Raw genomic sequence first — 19,631 nt, forward strand, 5'->3', positions numbered from 1 at the left:
AATCTAAAAGCTTCAGGTAGATATTCTTCAGCCACTAGTAGGTTCTCCCCTTGCTCCACTCGTATATTGGTGGGTGCATCCCCGCACCTGTTTGCTTCCCCAAGGATCTGTTTAACCAGGCACTCCGGCCTTCTGAGCAACAATCTACCAGCTCCGGCCAATGCCCAGTGTAACCAGTTTTGCTAGCCCATCTTGGATCAGCTCAACTGCCTCCTCACAATCTACTTCAATATATATATATATATATATATATATGTGGAGAGGGTGACCTAACCAACCTCAAGTTGAAGACATGATTCAATCAAGCTAAAAGGTCCGTTTGGGAATAACTAAAGTGGATTTTTTTTGGCTATTTTAGCCACAAAAGACAAAACAAGCTATTTTAGTCACAAAAAACAAAACATCACATCCAATTCATAATCATTACACTATTCTCTCACAAAAAAAGTCAAAAAAACCAAAAAATCAAAAAACCCTTTCCAAACCAAGCTTTTTAGCCCAGGTTAAAATAACCAAAAAAAACTAAAAAGTCAAAAAGCCAACCCACTTCCCAAACGGAGGCTAAGTATACTAGTAACACTGAACAGGTATGCTCATGACGTTGCTCAGAAGACCCACATATGGTGGACCTGATAGGCAGTGTCTCTCCCCTGTAATTTTCTTTTCTCAGCATCCTCAAGATACCTAGAAAAGGAGTAGTACAACTGAAATACAAAACAGAAATGACATTAAAAGAAACAAAAAACAGAGGCACAAACACCACATACATACATATATTTAAACCTTTCAAAACTCAAAAGGGCTACATTTATGTTTTGGTGCTACATCATCTTAAAATGAAAAACATTGCCTAAACAAAAATGCTGTGAAAATATACAAATAAGATGGCGAATCTGCGTCATTCACATTGAATTCTGGAGAATTAGTTTTCCTCTGTTAAGCTCATCATCCAGCATTTAACGATTGATTGCTCCACATCGCTCCACATTTGCCCCAAACAAAGTTCTGGTGCTCGATATGCTTCTGGTACTACACTAAGGTTGTTCAAGCAATGAATATGCAATACAGATTGAAACTGTTACAAGAAGCAACAACAGACATAGCATTTTCACCATCCAGGAATAATATACTCCATCCTCACCACTAAAAATCCACGAGAGCTTGTCTAGAACATGGTTCCCCCTTAAAATAAATACAAATGTATTCAATCGATGCTAATATCTCTAGAAGAAATCAAACTCAAGATAATTATCGGAACTTTTTTGATCAGGAGCAGCTGCTGCAATCATATTATTCTTTTCACTGGTTGATGCTGGCGGTGGGGCCGGCATTCGTTCAAAGTCAACTGGCTTTGGGATCTCCGGCGGTGTAGCACATCGAATCAAAGCCCAATTCACACCTTCAAAGAATGGATGTTGCTTAATCTCTGTAGCCCCCTTTTTATATGCCAATCTGTTCTGCGGTTCCTTAACCAGCAATCCCTTAATCAGATCCTTTGCAGCAAAACTCACAACCGGAGATTCCGGAAATCGAAGAGGCTGACCCACAACATTGAACAACGTGGCTCGATTCCCTGATCCTTTAAAAGGAGTTTTACCGAATAACAGTTCATATAGAAAGATCCCAAAAGTCCACCAATCCACGGCACTCCCATGACCTTCGCCTTTAATGATCTCAGGAGCCAAGTACTCGTGGGTCCCAACAAATGACATAGATCGTGCACTGGTTGGTTCGGCAATAAGCTCGGGTAATGGGCTGACTTGGTTTCCAATTTCATTTTTGGGTTTCCGCTCCTTTTTGGACTTGCTAGAAAAAAGGCGAGGAGAAAAGCATGTTGTGGGAACTACACAAGATGGTTGGATGCAGGAAGGCTCGACACAAGATGGCTGGACGCAATACACAGGATTCTTTCTCAGAGGCTGAGACTCTAGGGAAGAGTTCCGGATAAGAGTTGGGCTAACAGCACAACGAAGGGAAAGGTCAAAATCTGATAGCATTATGTGCCCATCTTCCCTCACAAGGACATTTTCCGGTTTAAGGTCACGATAGACAATGCCGAGCATGTGGAGATATTCCAGCGATAGGAGGACCTCTGCTACGTAAAATCTGCAAAGACAATTACAACAATAATTGCTACAATCATTTATTCAATCAAATAGTTTATGTTCTCAAGACAAAAATGTTCAGGCTCTCGCAATTTGATTGAATGGCGGTTCATTGCAAACTTTTTTATTTCAAATTACTTCTTTATTTCATACCAAAATCATCAATAAATTATGATGTTGAAGCACTTGACTTGAACAATAGTATCTTGGTCTCGGATAGGAGTGACAATAAAGTATTCAAGTTCATTTAATATTAAAGAAGAAAACAACCAGATGAGAAGAAAGCATATTTGATCCATTAACAATGCAATTTTAATCACTCTCGTCGACATTGCCATTCTCTAATTTATTTCACTCATTCAGCTACGATCAAACCATCATATTTCTAATATCCCTATAGGAATATTTTTGTCGCCCTGAATCTTCTTTGTGAAATTGAATCTAAAACTTTCATATCAACTTACTTATAGTGAAGGAGCTCAAAATCCTTTTTGTGAATTTTGTTTAAAGAATTAAAATAGATGCTTAAATTCATCACCTTATTCATACTAAAATTGCGAAATTCGACATCAATGAAGAACAATGCTATAGGAAATATCTAACTCTGATTCCAAAACAAATAAGAAAATAAAAAATAAAAATGTTAAACAATATTTCATGCTAGTCTATCAATTATTTGGCCCCAAGTGTTAGCATAACTCTATTATAATTGGTGAAATCTCTGATTGGGGAAAGCTCTAATTCAGCCTATATCTAACTATTGGACCTTGGCATATCAACTAGGAAAAGAACATTACACTTCTAATTAATTAAACCAATAATCTCAGGCATAAACTCAACACTACTCTAAAATTTATACTTGGAAGTCTTGGAAATTTTAAAAACGAATGTCCCCTTATCAAAACTCAAAAAGGCACAAAATTTTATACTTCCTAGAGAAGGAAAACCTACCAAAATATAAAGAAACTGGTATGTTTCGATAGTCCTTTGTAGCAGGAAGATGAATGGAACGTTTGGTATTTATCGATTACCTTCGAGGTTCAAATACTTATAATAATACAAAAGGATGTAAAACAAGCACAACAAAGGCACGAGATTCAGTTTTGAAGCTAATTTCAAATCAGAATAAGATTAAGAAATAAGCATACTTCACTGCTTGCTCAGTAAAGTGCTTCCCCGGTTGCCTCTGCCTAAGAGTGTGCAAGTCTCCTCCAGGGCAGAACTCCATCACCAAACATGAAAACTTGTCCGTCTCAAAGTGTGTGTATAAAGTTGGAAGAAAGGGATGGTCCAGAGATTGCAGTATTTCTCTCTCTGTTTGAGCACGAAGAAGCTTCTTACGACTTGCTAGAGATGCTTTGTCCATGACTTTCATAGCAAAATAACACTTTGTTCCACTCAATTCCGCCAAGTAGACACTTCCAATATCCCCACATCCCAACCTCTTTAGCAGTCTGAAATGGCTCAAACCCATGGCCCCATCTTTTGAACTAGCACGGACAGCTTGGATCGCTTCCCATCTCAAATCATTTGCTTTGTGGGGCTTGCTAATGCTGGTACTAAAGCTGCTACATGTGCTCTCATCACTCACATCAGTGCTTGTGCTTCCTCTACACAAACTGCTCTTTCCACTCTCCACAAAATCAGCACGATCACTAATTTTTGCACTACCACTGGTTTTGGCGAAACTACCGGTCCCATCACTGACTTTGGCAGAAACCGAACTATTCTTCACACTTCCATGCTCGGATGTTTTCTTCTCTTGATCAACAAATACTTCCACTGTTGATGCTTGTTCAACACTCAGTGAAGAAACATTTGAATCAGAGTTCTTAGTTGAAGAATTCGGTAATTTTTTGTTCTCCAATGCGCCTATGATAACCTGTTTTGTCGTGGCTTGCTCAGATTCGGGTAATTGTCCAGAAGCAACCAGCTTGGGCTTGCTTTTCTCCGAGACCAACAAAGGCAAAGGCTTGCTGCAATCATTTGGCTCTACCGTTTGATAAGCACCAAAAGCTTTCAGCTGCAATTCAGGGGAAGGTTTTCCACCACTTTTTGAGGCCATCATCAAAAACAAAAAAATCTTTATATTGATCAGTTAGAAGTAGTCCATTGTTCAGCACCCATTCTCATAATCACATTGCCTCCCACTACCTCTCAAAAAAATAAATCACAATGCCTTCTTCAATTCCAAACAAATCGATGTAAATTCTCCTTTGACTCTGCCAACAATTAATCAATACAAATGAGCACCCATAAGCGAAAATGTCATTTCAGGACAAGTTACCATACTGAAATTAAATGCAAAAACAAGACAGGTTGCGACAGTATCTTCCCCTTCATAAGAAAGAGATAGAGATAATGATATTATGTGAATCTAAACAAAGGATCAAGCAAAAAAACAAAAGGAAATGAGGCGTAATAGCACAGACAAGTCCAATCCAACAAAACCACGATGACGGAACACAAACAAATTAGCGAAGCCCTGCCCAACCAGTGAATAATATTTGGGTCGCTATACAGTCAAAACACAGTCAGAGTACTTAAATTATTGACAAGATAAACCAAAATACAAACTTTTGCAAGTAAACAATTACAGAATCTATAAATCCCAATGAGAAAACAAATTATACTTGCCGAAACTAATGCTGTGTTTGGTTGGGGGATTTGGAGAGGAATTTGGAAAGTGAAAATCAAAAAGTGTGTGAAACTATGTGAAATATAAACATGATATATTCACATTTTACCTACCTTTTCCATTTCTTTTTTCAAATTCCTCCCCAAATTCTCCAACCAAACACAGCATAAACCAAACACAGCATAAGTGTTCAAGCACAGAACCGCATGGGGTCAGTGATCAAATTTTAATTCAAAGAAACAATCAACAAACCACCAAGAGAAATAAAATCAAAACAAATTGAAAGAAAATAAGAATAAAAGTTAAAAAAGTAAAGCTACAGTCAATTAGGTCAGCTGCTTAACAAATGCAGCTTCTTAATACCTTTGAATAACCCGAAAAGTAATTTATGATGAGCAAAGCAACAAACAAATAAATAAATAAATAAACAGATCTTGATCACAGAATCGTAATTATCAGTAAAACCCTCGAACAGATCCAAAATCAGAGAGACGCCCAGATACAGAAGGCCACACTAGAAGGTAAAGAAACACAAACCCATAAACAGAAACATGAAAAAGCGGGGGGAGAGAGAGAGAGAGAAAAGTACCTAAAATTTGAAAGGATCAGAAGTGAAGTTCAGGGGGCTTGGTTTGGCAGTGAAAAGGAGAAGCACTGTAGAAAAGAAAGAGAGCTCCTCCTCATAACCTGCTGATATAGTTGGTGTTGGTGTTGTGTGGGGAGAAGAGAGAGAGAGAGAGAGAGATGGGAAAGCGATGCTTGGGACTTGGGGTTAATAAAATTTGACTGGGGCCCGTCTTCCGGGAGTTGGGCAAATGAGAGAGAGAGAGAGTATCGGCAAAAGCTTTTCTCATTCAATCTTGTGTTCCCCCAATATTATACGAGTTGTGTTATAATTATATATATATATATATATATTATAATTTTTAAATATTGTTTTACACAAAAAAAAGAAATATAATAAATATAACGTGTTTTTAATTAATTTTATAACTAAATTAAAAAAAAATTTATTTCGACCGATATTTTTTTTTCCTTCTATATAAATACAAATCTAAAAAAAGTAATCAATATAAATAATATACATTAAGTAAAAAAATGTGGTTAGTAATTATTTTTACATAAATTTATTATAGTTTTAATATTTTGATAATAATCATATGTATTAGATTTTTGAAAAAAAAATTATGCTTATTCTTAATGCATTAAAGTGTTATTATGAGGGATAATAATCATATGTGTTTGGACTTTTCAGGGAATTCATATGTGTTGGATTTTAAAGAATTTTTTTTTATGCTTGTTCTTATTGCATTAAAGTGTTATTATGAGGATAAGACTCGGGAGTTGGGAGAAGTTAATAAATGCTAAGATTTTTTTTTTAAATAAAAAAATTAAGAAATTTAGATTGGGAGATTAGAGCTCCCAAAAACCCCATTTTGCTTAATATATAGTATATATAGCCTATTATCCGTGCTATGCACGAGATAATTATAGATATTTATATTTGTTTTAATTTTTTTAATATATAAATTATGTTTTTTAAGATTTTTTTTATAAAAATAATTTAATAATCTTATCACTAGCCATAGTGTACAAGAAAAATTAAAAAGGCTACTACAGTAACTATGCACGGGTTATATCTATAATTATTTATATGATGGGATTTTAAATGCTAATCAGAGATTTTGACCAAATCAATAAATGCTGAAGTTTATTTTTTTTTTTAAATAAAAAATTTAGAAAATTAAGATTGAGAGATTAGAGCTCCCATAAGGCTTAGGATTTAGAAACCTCATTTTCCTTAATATATTTACAATTATCTACATATGTGAATTGCGATTTTTAAATATCTTCTATTTTTTAAATGTTTTCTTTTTTTTCCTTTTTTATATTATATTAAAATTTAATATTTTGATAATAATTATATGTGTTGGACATTTCAAGGAATTAAATATCTTCTTTTTTTATTATATTATATTAAAGTTTAATATTTTGATAATAATTATATGTGTTGGACTTTTCAAGAAATTTTTTTTTGCTCGTTCTTAATGCATTAAAGTATTATTATGAGGGATAATAATCATATGTGTTGGAACTTTTTAAAGACTTCATATGTGTTGAATTTCAAAGAATTTTTTTTATACTTGTTCTTAATGCATTAAAATATTATTATGAAGGTAAGACTTGGGGAATGAGAGAAGTTAATAAATACTAAGTTTTTTTTTAAAAACAAAAAGTCATAAAATTTAGATTAAGAGATTGGAGCTCCCACAAGGCTTGGGGTTAAAAACTCCATTTTTTAAATAAAAAATTTAGAAAATTAAGATTGAGAGATTGGAGCTTCCACGAGGCTTGGGGTTTAGAAACCCTTTTTTCCTTAATATATTTACAATTATCTACATATGTGAATTGCGATTTTTAAATGTTTTTTTTAAATGTTTTCTTTTTTTCCCTTTTTTATATTATATTAAAGTTTAATATTTTGATAATAATCACATGTGTTGGACTTTTCAAGGAATTAAATGCCTTTCTTTTTTTATTATATTATATTAAAGTTTAATATTTTGAAAATAATATATGTGTTGGACTTTTCAAAATTTTTTTTTTATGCTCGTTCTTAATGCATTAAAGTGTGATTATGAGGGATAATAATCATATGTGTTGGAACTTTTCATGGAATTCATATGTGTTGAATTTCAAAAAAAATTTTTTTATACTTGTTCTTAATGCATTAAAGTGTTATTATGAGGGTAAGACATGGGGATTGAGAGAAGTTAATAAATGCTAAGGGTTTTTTTTTTTTTTTAAAAAAAAATCAGAAAATTTAGATTGGGAGATTGAAACTCCCACAAGACTTGGGTTAAAAATCTCCTTTTACTTAGGCCAAGTTTGGAAAGTCCCAAATAATCAATCTTTTTATCTTTTTTTCATCACATCACCTCTCTACTTTTCTGTACATCTTTTCATAAAAAGATAAAAAATACACTTATTTAAGTCATTCCAAACAACTCATTAATATATAGTATAGATAGATAGATATGTCCACGGTTTTTTTTCCCGAAACTGAAGAAGTCCAAACTCCGAATCAAACCTCTCTGTTGAATACACACAATTTTTTCACCAGAAATGTTAGGGTCATGGAAAAAAATATTATAAAATATTTTATAATTTTTATATTTTTTAATTAGTGTATAATATTTTATTATATATGTCAAAATTTCTCATGAAATATTTTATAATTCTTTTTTATGATCCCTAAGCTTACTCTTTTTTCACTCATTACCTTTTATTTTTATTTTTTTTCAAAAACAAAAGGCAGCTATATTCATATAATAAAAATATAATTTTATCACAAAAATTATAACTTTTATCATTCATAACTATTTGAGAGCACATCATAACTTTCATCGCAACAATTTATAACTTTCACAACAAAATACATATTTTTCTTATGATGCGTATTTTTTTTGAAGGGAGTATTTGGGAAAGAGAGTTGAACTAAAATAATTTATTAAAAGATAAAATAAGTTAAAATAGTTAATAAAAAAATATTACATCTAACTCATAATCATTTTACTTTTTTTTTTACAATTATCAAATCAACTACAAAAAAAAAAAAAAAAAAATCAATTAACTTTCCAAACACAACTATTTTAACCAAGTTAAAATAATTAAAATGTCAAATAGCCAACTTTTGAAAAATAAGTTAAAAACTAATTTTTTAATTTTTTTTAAAAAAACATGTAAAAAGATAGAGAAGTAGTGTAATCCAAAAAAAATTAAAAGAAAAAAAAATTAGCGTTAAACTTCTTCCCAAAAAAGCCTCTGCTAAAACTTGAAAGCCCAAATACCAAACTTGTTAAGAGAGCATCTTGATCTTGACTATGAGATTAGCCTCTTAATTTTAAGAAAATACTATGGATCTCAAGTAAATTATCAAATAAATTATTAAATTTCTCATATGGGTGCGAGACCGATACACATTGTGTGGGTCCTACACCCATGTGAGAGGCTTGATAATTTATTTGACAATTTATTTGAGATTCCTAGTATAACTCTTAATTTTATCCCCATCTTCATAGAATTATATTTTAGGAATGTAAGCATAAAGATAAATTATGTATGTATTCCTCAAATGAAAACTGTTTAATACACAATCTTAACCGAGTAAATGCATTCTTTTATTTATCTTTTTAGTCCCAATATAGGTTGTTAGAGCAATTTCAATCCTATTTTTTATTTTTTACTAGTCAAAATATAAAAAAGATAATTTTTTATTTTGTTTATTTATTTATATTTTTTTTTACTCCAACTCTACTATTTATTTTACCTATTTATAGACACAAAATGTTTAAAGAGCCACCCAAGACTCTTCAAATGTAATTAATCTTGAAGGATTTTATTAAAATAAGGCCTCGTTTGGGAAGTGGTTATTTTAGTAGGCTATTTGGCTATTTTAGTGGCTATTTTAGTTTTTGTGTTTGGGAAGATGAGATGATTTTTTAGTTGAGTTATTGTATTGAAAAGTGTGTTGAAATGATGTTTAAATTTAAAATGACAAATTTATCCCTAAAAATATATTTTTTTAAATTGATATCAAGGGGTAAAATGGTAATTTATTTATTGATGGGACAAGGGTTGTAGCTGACAGTGTAGGCACAGCCTACACTGCCGGCTGTGCAGATTTTATTTTATTTTTTTTTGGAAAAGGTTGCAACAGTGTTGCTTTTAGGCTAATTTGTCAAAATAAGCTATAATAGCCTTATTTTGTGCTTCCCAAACAGCGCCTAACTATTGTAATAACTAGTCCGTTGGAATAACCGAAATATGATAATACTAACTATAATAACTACTAAGTCTCGTTTAAAGAGCTCTTTAGAGATGCTCTTACAAGGGTAAATTATATTTTTTACCATCAAATTTTTATTTTAATCTTTCATCTTTTATTTGTAATAATTACGCATATAAATTTTAACTCATGGTTTCAATGTAGACCTAAGGTGGTGTTTGGCAAGTGGGTTGGGGCTAAAATAGCCACAAAAGACAAAACAGGCTATTTTAGCCACAACAAACAAAACATCACATCCAACCCATAATCATTACACTCTTCTCTCACAATAAAAAGCCAAAAAGCCAAAAAGTCAAAAAGCCCTTCCCAAACCAAGCTTTTTAGCCCAGGCTAAAATAGCCAAAAAAGTCAAAAAGCCAAAAAGCCAACCCACTTCCCAAACGGAGGCTTATTATACCATTAAAATTTGATAAAAAAAAGTGCTCACGGGAAGGCCACGGGAGTACATTCACACTTTTTACAATCAAATACATGTTGTAATTTGCAAATTTAATTGTTTCTATTAGAAAATGGACTAAAATGAAATTTAATTAAAAAATCAAGTGTAATTTATCCTTGTCATAACTTTTGTATATGTGAAAAAATCTCTTCTATGTGTGGACATCTAAAATAATTTATGAATATATATTTAGAAGATCATTTCCTTGCGGGAGAATCTATTTACACACACCACTCTCCCTCTATACATATTATTTACACACAACTTCTCAACACACTCTCTCATTAAATGTATGGGAAGAGAGGATATGGTGTATGCATATAGAAGCTCCCTTTCCTTGCATATATGCACTTTCCCTTTGAACAAAATGACAAAAATAGGCTTCATTATCTTCTTTCTCCCTCATTATAATGATTTTATTTGTAACTCCTAAATTTCTGGAAAGTCACATAAAATCATGTTTAAGGAGTACTTCACACTGGCCCATTGATAAATACTATTCATCCATGCCTGACATCAAATTGTTGATTGCAATGATTAAAATCTCTCCATGTATTTGGTCAATAAAAATCAAGTGGAATAGGTCATTTTTCATTATTATTAGAATGTCTCAGGACAAGATGGATGTATGGAATGATCCATCACCCATATGGATGTCCATCATATCAATTTTCACAATATATATATATATATATATTACTTTAGTCTGATGTCTCTATTATGATTTTTTATAATGATTTTATTATATTTTCTATTATATAATATAAACGTTCAAGCCAAAATTAAAGTATAATAATATTAAAATCATATTTGTACTTTAAATATAAATTATTAAATTATCAATATAATTGTTTTGGAAAGATTTATTACAAAAAAATAAAAAAATAAAAAAATAAGAAAATCTAGTGGTGGAGTGATATTTAATGTTACTCCCTTTTTTTTAAATTTTTTTTTATTTTATAAATATCTTAATTAGTTCGCATTAGGTTCGAGTTCATGTTTGGGAAATATAAGAGTTGTTCCTACCCAATTTGCAAAAGTAGGTTTCGTTTATTAGGTGGGGATGGAGTGGGTAGGATTAAGGTTTCGCCATTTAAGGTTGTTATCTTCATTTTTGGCAATCTAAATTATCTTCATTTCTCAGCATTGTTACATATATGTAGGAAAATATATATTCAAAAATAAAATGCATAAATCAAATATATTCTTGTATGCCGTCCAATTAGATCTCAGTCTCTTTCTTCCTGATCTATTTGAGTCTCTAGACAAATTTATTTAGGTGATATTTCGACATTGGAAAGATCAATCTAAATCCACTTGAAAACACACAAAACATAGATATGAATTGAGTTAATAGAAATAGAAAACAGATTTTTCCAATTAATCAAAATTATAAGCAAGCTAATGTGACCGATATCACTTTTAAATTTAAGAGTTGAGTTTCTCTCATTGACTATCGAATGTTTGGATTTAATAGGCCCATTTGAGATTAATTTTGGTGATTTGAACTGTTCACTTTTTAGAACACGCTTAGTAAAATATTCATGTAAAAAATCAATATAATCGGATATCGGTAGTTATATATTTGAATTCAAATTATATTATAAAAAATAGATGGCTATTCTTAAAATCATATTTGCGGTCTATTTTTTTTAAAACAAATATGATTCAAACGTATAGTTATCTATGTCAAATCATCTTATTTTTTGTATGAATATTCTTTTTAATGAGTTTTAGTGAATAGTTCGAATAATTAAAATCAGATCCAAAATAGGCTTACTAAGTCCAAACATTCTCTCAAGTTGAAACGACAACTAAAAAAAAATCAAACCCAAATTTAAATTTACGCTATACACCTTGTTTTTGGGGACACAATTTTTTTTCCTTTCTTTTTTATTATATATATGAATAAATGAGCTGTTTGAGATCAAGATATGTATTCCAAACCTTAGGTGAAGATTGGCTTCTTCAAAAGAGAAGATTAAAGAAGAGAAGGCTCTCCATGGGACATGACAATGCGTGGGGATTCCTTTGTGAAGTAGTCTATCAATTTGTGGCTGTCGCAGTGGCACATACGTACCAATTTTTGCAGGAGATTTGACAGGGATATACACAACTGTATATAGGTCCTAAATTAGGGTGACCATCAGGCCTCATTTACTTATTAACAGTCTAGTTGGTTGGAATTGATTAGTTTGTACTACTCAAAAAAATGCATTTGAAAATTATTCCCAAATAAAATGTGCAAATTAAATTTATTTTGAATGTAATTTATACAACAAAAAATTAAGATTAAAATTAAAATTATACATTTTAGTTTTAAAATACTTTTAAAAAAACATACCATTCTCGATTTGATAATAAATCGTTTTGGACAATAAGAAGATGCATGTGATATGTTTGATGAATTGGATTAGCCAAGCGTCTCCATCTTTCTAGAAGAGATATTGTCAGTCTCCGCCCTTGCAAATGCCACCAAATATTTGCTATCGACTTCTCTTATTTCCTTGTTTTCTCTTCCTATTCAAATTAGAGTTTTTTTTTTATAGTTGTAAATGTGGGGTGCTACTAATACCACACTCCTGCATTTTCTTTGGACCCTCACTGTTACAATTTTATTTTATCATAGAATTTTAATTTTACTCTCTCAAATCCAAATCCTATTCCTAATCCTAATCATTCCCCAACCACAACTAGTTCTGATTACCCTATCCACCCATCCCTTGCTTTGGACGCCCTCCCATGAACACCGAGCCCCTTCTCCTTCCGTCACAACCACCACCCTTGCAGACTCTCTCTTTCTCTTGAACTTCTCTCACTTTTCATTTTTATTTCACGACCCTAGAGAGGAGAAGGAAGAGAAAGGGCAAAGATGTAACTAGTGAAGGCTAGGGAGGAACGTAGGTAGGGGTTGTTGGGTGACGATCGAGGGAATGAGGGGCTGTGGGGAGGTTGGGGATGGGCAAGGTAGGAAAGGATTGAGAGGTAACAACTGGAGCTAGGGAAGGGCAATGGAGGGTGGCTGGAGTTGGTAGTGGATGGGTAGATGGTAGATGTAAAATTAGTTTAAGGTTTGAGTGGGGGAGGTTGTTTGGGGTGTGTAAAGAATTTTTATAAAATTTGAAATAAGGTAGTAAAAGCCCAAAAAAAATGGGAACACAAAAAAAAAAAAAAAAATGTTTCCGACCCCCTCAAAAACTGACCCCTACGACCCCCTCTGAGGTGGATGGCATGTGATCGGTCACGTGATATGCATATCCCACGCACCTTCCTCTTTCAGAATTCAAAATGCTCTGAGCGAAATACAGCTCCGCTCCTCCCCTTCAACTCCCAACTCCGACGGCCGACTCCCTTAGCTCCTCAACTCCCAACTCCGACGGCTGACTCCCTTAGCTTCTCCCTTTCACTCCGACGCCCGACACCCGACTGTCGACTCTCTCTCTCTCTCTCTCTCTCTCTCAATCTCATTCGACGGACGACTCCTCCCCTCCTCCTCACGCCGACGAGAGGTCCTCCTGACGGCCTTACTTTGTCCTTCCGAGTCCCGACTCCCTCTATTTCCATCCCATTGACGACGAGGTAATCTGGTGTATATATATATCTATATATATGTATCTTGCTGAAATTAGGGCAAAATTCCTCAATTTAAAAGACAGCTTTTGTTGAAAGAGAAGAAATCAGATTATCCTGAAAGAGAAGAAAGAGAAGTATGGATATTCCTCTGTAGAGAAATACCCTTTTGAAATTCTTTAAACAATTATGTATGGCTATTCATACATAATTAAAATTAAAATCTTTTTATGTTTAAAATTAAAATCTTTTTATGTTTAAAATTAAACAATTTTCTCTCTTGAAGATATAAATTAAGATATAAAATTGAGTCAAATACTTAATCAAAATTAAAGATATAAAATTGATAGAAAATTAAAGATATAAAATTCTTCATCAAAATTAAAATTAAAATTGAAATTGCGAAGTATTTGACTCTTAAAGATTTTGACTCTTTTGAAGTATGGTTATTCCTCTGCAGAGAAGAAATAAAGATTTTCTTTGCAATCTAAAAAGAGTATGGCTATTCCTAAATCTGAAAAGAAGTATGGCTATGCCTATGGCTGTTTAGTTAGAGGATTAACCAATTTCTTCATGTGTCATTACTCTGTCTGGACTACTGGAGATCAATTACATGGCATCTTGTTTGGTGAATAAAAGACCTATTCTGAGAAGGATCTCATTTTCTTACAGTTTTATTCAATTCTCTTTTGCTTGTTAATTTAACATGATACTAGTTTATGGAGGTAAATAGTTTATGGCCGGATACAGAGAGTTATGGCCGGCGAGTTATGGTCGACAGAGGAGAGCTATGGCGGACGCATGATGGAAGAGGGAAGATAGACAGGGATGGGGAAGAAGGAGAGCTATGGCCGTTCTCGTTTTTTTTTTTTTGTCTTTGTTTTCGGTATATTTTTTTTGTCTTTTAGGTGCGTGTATCACACCTTCTTCATTGTGCAATTCTTCTTTACATGACTTCAGCAGGTGCCACCTCAGAGGGGGCCGAGGGCGTCTGTTTTTTAGGGGGTCTGTATCGCCACTGAAAAAAAAAAAAAGAAAAGATGTTAGCAACTATCTATTTAAGTTTCATAATTCACATATAATGACATGATAACAAAACGTATAATAAATTAAAAATTAACACATAATATATAATATATAATACATGATGAACAAAATTATAAGATTTAAATTTTTGGTTTTTTTTTTTTATTTTTTATTTTCCTATTAGGGAGAGATTGTAGTGGTGTGTTATTGGCAGCAGCCGTAAATGTGGGGCTAGGTAACCTAATTTGTGGTGGAAATTACTTTAAAAGACAAAAAATGAAAAGTAGGAAATGAAAAGTAGGAGATTTCCTACTTGGTGTTTTTTTGGTAAGGTTTGTGGTTGTCATATGGGACTTTTTTGTTGGGTTGAAGTGGCTCTCCAAGTACTCCGAGACCCATAACCATGAGAAGTTATTTGCTGGTATTGGTATGGTTACATGGTGCCCTATAAATTTTGTGATTGGAGGAGGACGTGGAGTCTACAATTTTGTATTTAGTGTTTTAAAAAACAGTAAGAGACATGGTGTATAGTAATTGACGAAGAACATGAATATGAGATGTTCTTGAAATGAGTTGATTGATAAATTTTTTGAAGTTTTATTTGTCATAACTTAAAAAAGTTAAAATGTCAAAAAATTATTATCTTATTTAAGTCATATTATTTTATTTAAATCACATCATATCTTTATCACATTATTTTAAATTTAACTCATACTCAACCCATATTTTATAAAAAAACTAAAAAAATCATCTATTTAAATCATTTCAAATTATTTCTGAATTGACTTCACGATTACCAAGGTCGACCAAATCAAGCCTTCTCTTTCTTTCTTTCTTTTGTTTTTTTGAACCATTAACGCTTTACAATTTGAGCAAGGATCCTCTAGAGTGATTTTTTCCTAAAGTTTCCTAGAGTGTTACATTGTGTGGTTGAGATTTACTGGCAAGTCACATCAGAAAAATTGATGTGACTTGCCAGTAAATCTCAACCACACAATGTAACACTCTAGGAAACTTTAGAGAAATTTCACTCTAGAGGATCCTTGGTGTTACAAATTTGCCTCTTCCACCACATAAACTTGGTCAAACAAACAAAAACTTCATACACTATCAAATTGGACAACCATGTTTGGTATTATTTATCATTTTTATTTTTTCAATGTTTTTGTTTCTTATTTTTATTTTAATTTTTTTTGGGAAACCAAAACGTTGAAGAGTTGTAAAACATGACTTATCGCTGACATATCATTTTTATTTGTTTAAAAATAATTTAAAAAAAATTGAAAAAAAAAAACAGCTTAAAAATACTTCAAAATAATTTATCCAAGAATAATAAATGCGCAACCCAACGGCAAGTGTTAAACTTGGTCCAAGTCACATTATTATTATTATTATTATTATTATTATTATTATTATTATTTTCTACTTACAAAAATAGAAAACAAAAATCACGCCCCATGCAAAGTTTGTGGCCTTGGGGATGATATGGAGACCACAAAGGTTAATTTTTAGGGTAATGTTACGCATTATGAAATTAATATCATAAAAAGTTTTATGAAATTAATTTAAAGGTAGTTGTATAATATATAATAAAAATACTACAAACTAATCTAAAGGTGAAAAATCTTCATAAAAAATTTTTATGATATTTTTTTTTCATGATATTAACATTATTGTAGTTTTTATTCTTTTACTTACGGACCACTCACAAAAATTAGACACAATCCTCTCATATGAGTGTATGACCTAGAAAAAAGTGAGAGTCACCTCATGTGAGAGGATTTAGTTTTGTAATCGATTTCTATGTTTGTATAATATTTTTAGTTTTATGTTACAGTTCTTATATTTGCATAAAAATCAATCATAAAATTTGATATAACTCTTGTGGGTGTTGATTTCTGACCACACAACTAAACGAGGAATTCAACTGGAGTGCACTAACATAATAGATTAAGCCCAACAACCTGCACAAGAAGATGAGAATTCGATGGTGGTTTGTCCACCTGGGGACACTCCGACGATCAAGTTAGTAATCAATATCTCTCAAAGATAGCAAATTGTGCTTAACCTTACAAGAAAGAACTCCCCCACGAGGATGCTTTGCTTATATAACCAACATTGACCTGATCCTATTAGAAGCCTCACTTTAGTGGACTCAGGGTCAATGCTCATCTTGGACTTTTATCTAGATAGAGATAAACTCTTCTTGAACCTTATCTTTATTTAGACTGAGATCTTCTGTTGTTCTAGGACTCTTGTCCCTTATCCACTCATCTTAAATTTCGATATCTCCGCAGATAACCTCGACCTAGCCGAGATCACCTCGGCGCATGACCAAGCACTACAAGAATTTTCACTTTTGGCAACTAAATTTTTAGTCGTCAAAAGTTAATTTTTAGTCACCAAATGGTTTTAGCAACTAAATTATTTGGTCGCAAAAGTAGTCGCCAAAAAATTGTCGGTAAAGGTAATTAGCGACTAAAACTATTTTAGTCGCCAAATGTATACAATTCTTGACTAAAATTTTAGTCGCCAAAAGGTTGGACATTAAATTAAATTAGACCTTTTCGGCAACCAAACTTTTAGTCGCCTAAAGTCTCACATTTTTAGCTACTAAAATTTTAGTTGGCAAAGAGTTCTTCTTTTGACTACTAAAAATTTAGTCGCTGAAAGTCCCACATCTTTGGCTACTAAATTTTTAGTCGGCAAAGAGTTTCTCTTTTGGCTACTAAATATTTGGTCGCCTAAAGTTTTACATTTTTGGCTACTAAAATTTTAGTCGGCAAAAGTGTTTTTATCCTTTTGTTTTTTGTTTTTAGCTACGAAATATTTTAGTCGCCAAATGTTTGATTTTCTTTTGACTACTAAACTTTTAGTTGCCAAATGTTTATTTATTTATTTATTTGTTTTTGGCTACTAAACTTTTACTCGCCAAATGTCTATTTTTTTTTTTTTGGCTACTAAACTTTTAATTGCCAAATGTCTTTTCCCAATTTCTTTTTAGTTACAAATTGTTTAGTTGCCAAATACATGATATTATGTTTTATCACAAAATTCACTACAGGAAAAATGGCCTACTGCAATGTTTTTTTTATGGCGTTTTGGGAAACGCCATTATAGATGAATGAAAGACAACGTTTTTGAGCTCAGTTGAACGGCGTCGTATTGGGTGTATATATTGACACTGTCCATACTGCGTCTCTCACTTTCTCTGTGTCTCTTCCATAGCTCAGTCTCTCTCTCGCTTCCAAAGCCCTCGACTGATATTCATCGAACCAGATCAAAGACACACACATACTCTCTCTCGCTCACTCGATTGCAGATTTGGCATTGTATATTCGTTGAACTCTCGATCTTTGTTGCTCTTCATCGATCTGTCGCTGGAGAGCTTTGATCAGTCTCTTCATCGAACTCGAACTCGATCTGTTCTTCATCAAATCGCAGATCCAAAATCGATATCATTCTCGAACCAGATCGATCTATGTTGCTCTTATCTCAAGTACATTTTTCATTCTCTTAATCGGTGTTCGAGTTTGAACTAGATCGATCTCTGTTGCTCTACTTTCTCATTGTGAAATCTGCTGATTAACTTTCTAATTTTTTCATTCTCAGATTAGATCAGATCGTTGAACCTGATCTATCAAATCTGCTGGTAGTTTTGTTTGTTTTTCATTACTTTATTTGTTTTTCAAATCAATTAACTCTCTAATTTGCAAGACAGTTTCGGATTAGATAGCTCATACTATAGATGGTCTCATGATCTCAGAATGACAATGTATGAGAGTATTTTTATGTTTGCAATTGATTATGTGTTTGGCAAGTGTGCTTGGTCTATATTTTTTGTGCTTATAATTTTCATTAGCATCTTCATTAGAGAATCTTCATCTTTGATGGATTAGCATGAAACATTGTTCATTAAAGTTTGGGTTATTTTCGTGTTTAGTGAAATTTTTTTGGTGATATCGTAACTTATTGTATAGCTAAAAAAAGGAATTATATGTGAAGCTAAATTCTTGATGATATCTATCAGCATTCGTACGTTCGTTCTTTTAAAATATTCAATAATGTAATTTGTAATGTGGTTGGTGACAGGGTCTGTGATTTTGCTTACAAGTGGGGGAAGAAGCTCACATGTTTTAGTCTTCAGTGAAGATCTTTTCTTTATATATCTTCTTCCACCCATTATATTCAATGCCAGGTAAATTCTGTTCCTTTCAAACTTTGCTCTTTACTGAGATCTTTGTAATAGCTTATATACCTGTAACCTGATTATAGATTATTGAGTGGGCTTCTCATTATGTTTGTAAGCTGTACCTAGTTCGAAGTGTGTTTCTACTTCTGGTTTTGTGGTTGTCATTGATTTAAATTTCTCACTCACATTGCCTCTTTTTTCATTTACAACTGTTATGTTTACCATTACACTGGCTTAAAAGAGTTTCATTTTTTATTTTTTTGGTGTTTTATTACATCTTATCCAGTAATATTCTGCTTTTTAGATCATAATTAATTTACATCTTATCCATTAGATATGCTGAGTAGTTGTGTCAGACAACTCATATATGTGGTGAACTGTAAGAGTGTTACACTTGTATGAATCCACTACTGATAAAATTCTACCCAGGATACCAGGACTACCATAAAATGATAATGAAAAACTGGTATGTTTATGTATCCAGGATTAAATTGCAGTAATATCTTATGATATTGACTGAGATTTAAGGCATCACAAAACTAAATTGCGAATAATTGTCAAATCACCAAAGGAAGTGTCAATAGATCAATTTTTTTTCAAGGAAAGATAGAGGACACTGATTTTAAAACTACTCTAACACAAGCCTTGCATTAGGTACAAGAACATGACTCTAAATATCTGAAGTTTGTCTCTTGTCTACATGTGCACTCGTGCGTGTGGTGTGTTGTCATTCTATAGCATTTATTTTTAGCTTACCAATTACCATTTACCTTCCCTTGGTCTGTTTTATCTATAAACAAACAACATTTAGT

General features: G+C 32.4%; 1 protein-coding gene across 2 annotated transcripts; it reads right to left on the reverse strand.

Moving 5' to 3' along the window:
- Window positions 1–747: 747 nt before the first annotated feature.
- On the reverse strand, window positions 748–5,630 carry D6PKL2 (D6 protein kinase like 2). 2 transcript variants are annotated; one of them, XM_028226025.2, is made up of 3 exons: window positions 5,333–5,630; window positions 3,254–4,327; window positions 748–2,106 (listed from the first exon to the last, which is right to left on the reverse strand). In XM_028226025.2, exons 2-3 carry the CDS (start codon window positions 4,171–4,173, stop codon window positions 1,224–1,226), a joined length of 1,803 nt encoding a protein of 600 aa, XP_028081826.1. In that variant the 5' UTR covers window positions 4,174–4,327; window positions 5,333–5,630; the 3' UTR covers window positions 748–1,223. The 2 variants fall into 2 exon arrangements, with proteins under 2 accessions (XP_028081826.1, XP_028081825.1); XM_028226024.2 differs by having other exon boundaries at window positions 3,254–4,255; window positions 5,333–5,616.
- Window positions 5,631–19,631: the final 14,001 nt, after the last annotated feature.

The sequence above is a fragment of the Camellia sinensis genome, chromosome 9, assembly GCF_055761805.1.
Source record: "Camellia sinensis isolate YWXY chromosome 9, ASM5576180v1, whole genome shotgun sequence".
In the NCBI taxonomy this organism is placed as follows: Eukaryota; Viridiplantae; Streptophyta; class Magnoliopsida; order Ericales; family Theaceae; genus Camellia; species Camellia sinensis.

Bases quoted from the DNA above. Each gene is read 5' to 3' on its own strand.
- D6PKL2 (XM_028226025.2), bottom strand. From the start codon at position 4,173: ATGATGGCCTCAAAAAGTGGTGGAAAACCTTCCCCTGAATTGCAGCTG. The intron at 2,107-3,253 runs GTATGCTTATTT...TTGTCTTTGCAG, and splicing joins TTTACTGAGCAAGCAGTGAA to ATTTTACGTAGCAGAGGTCC.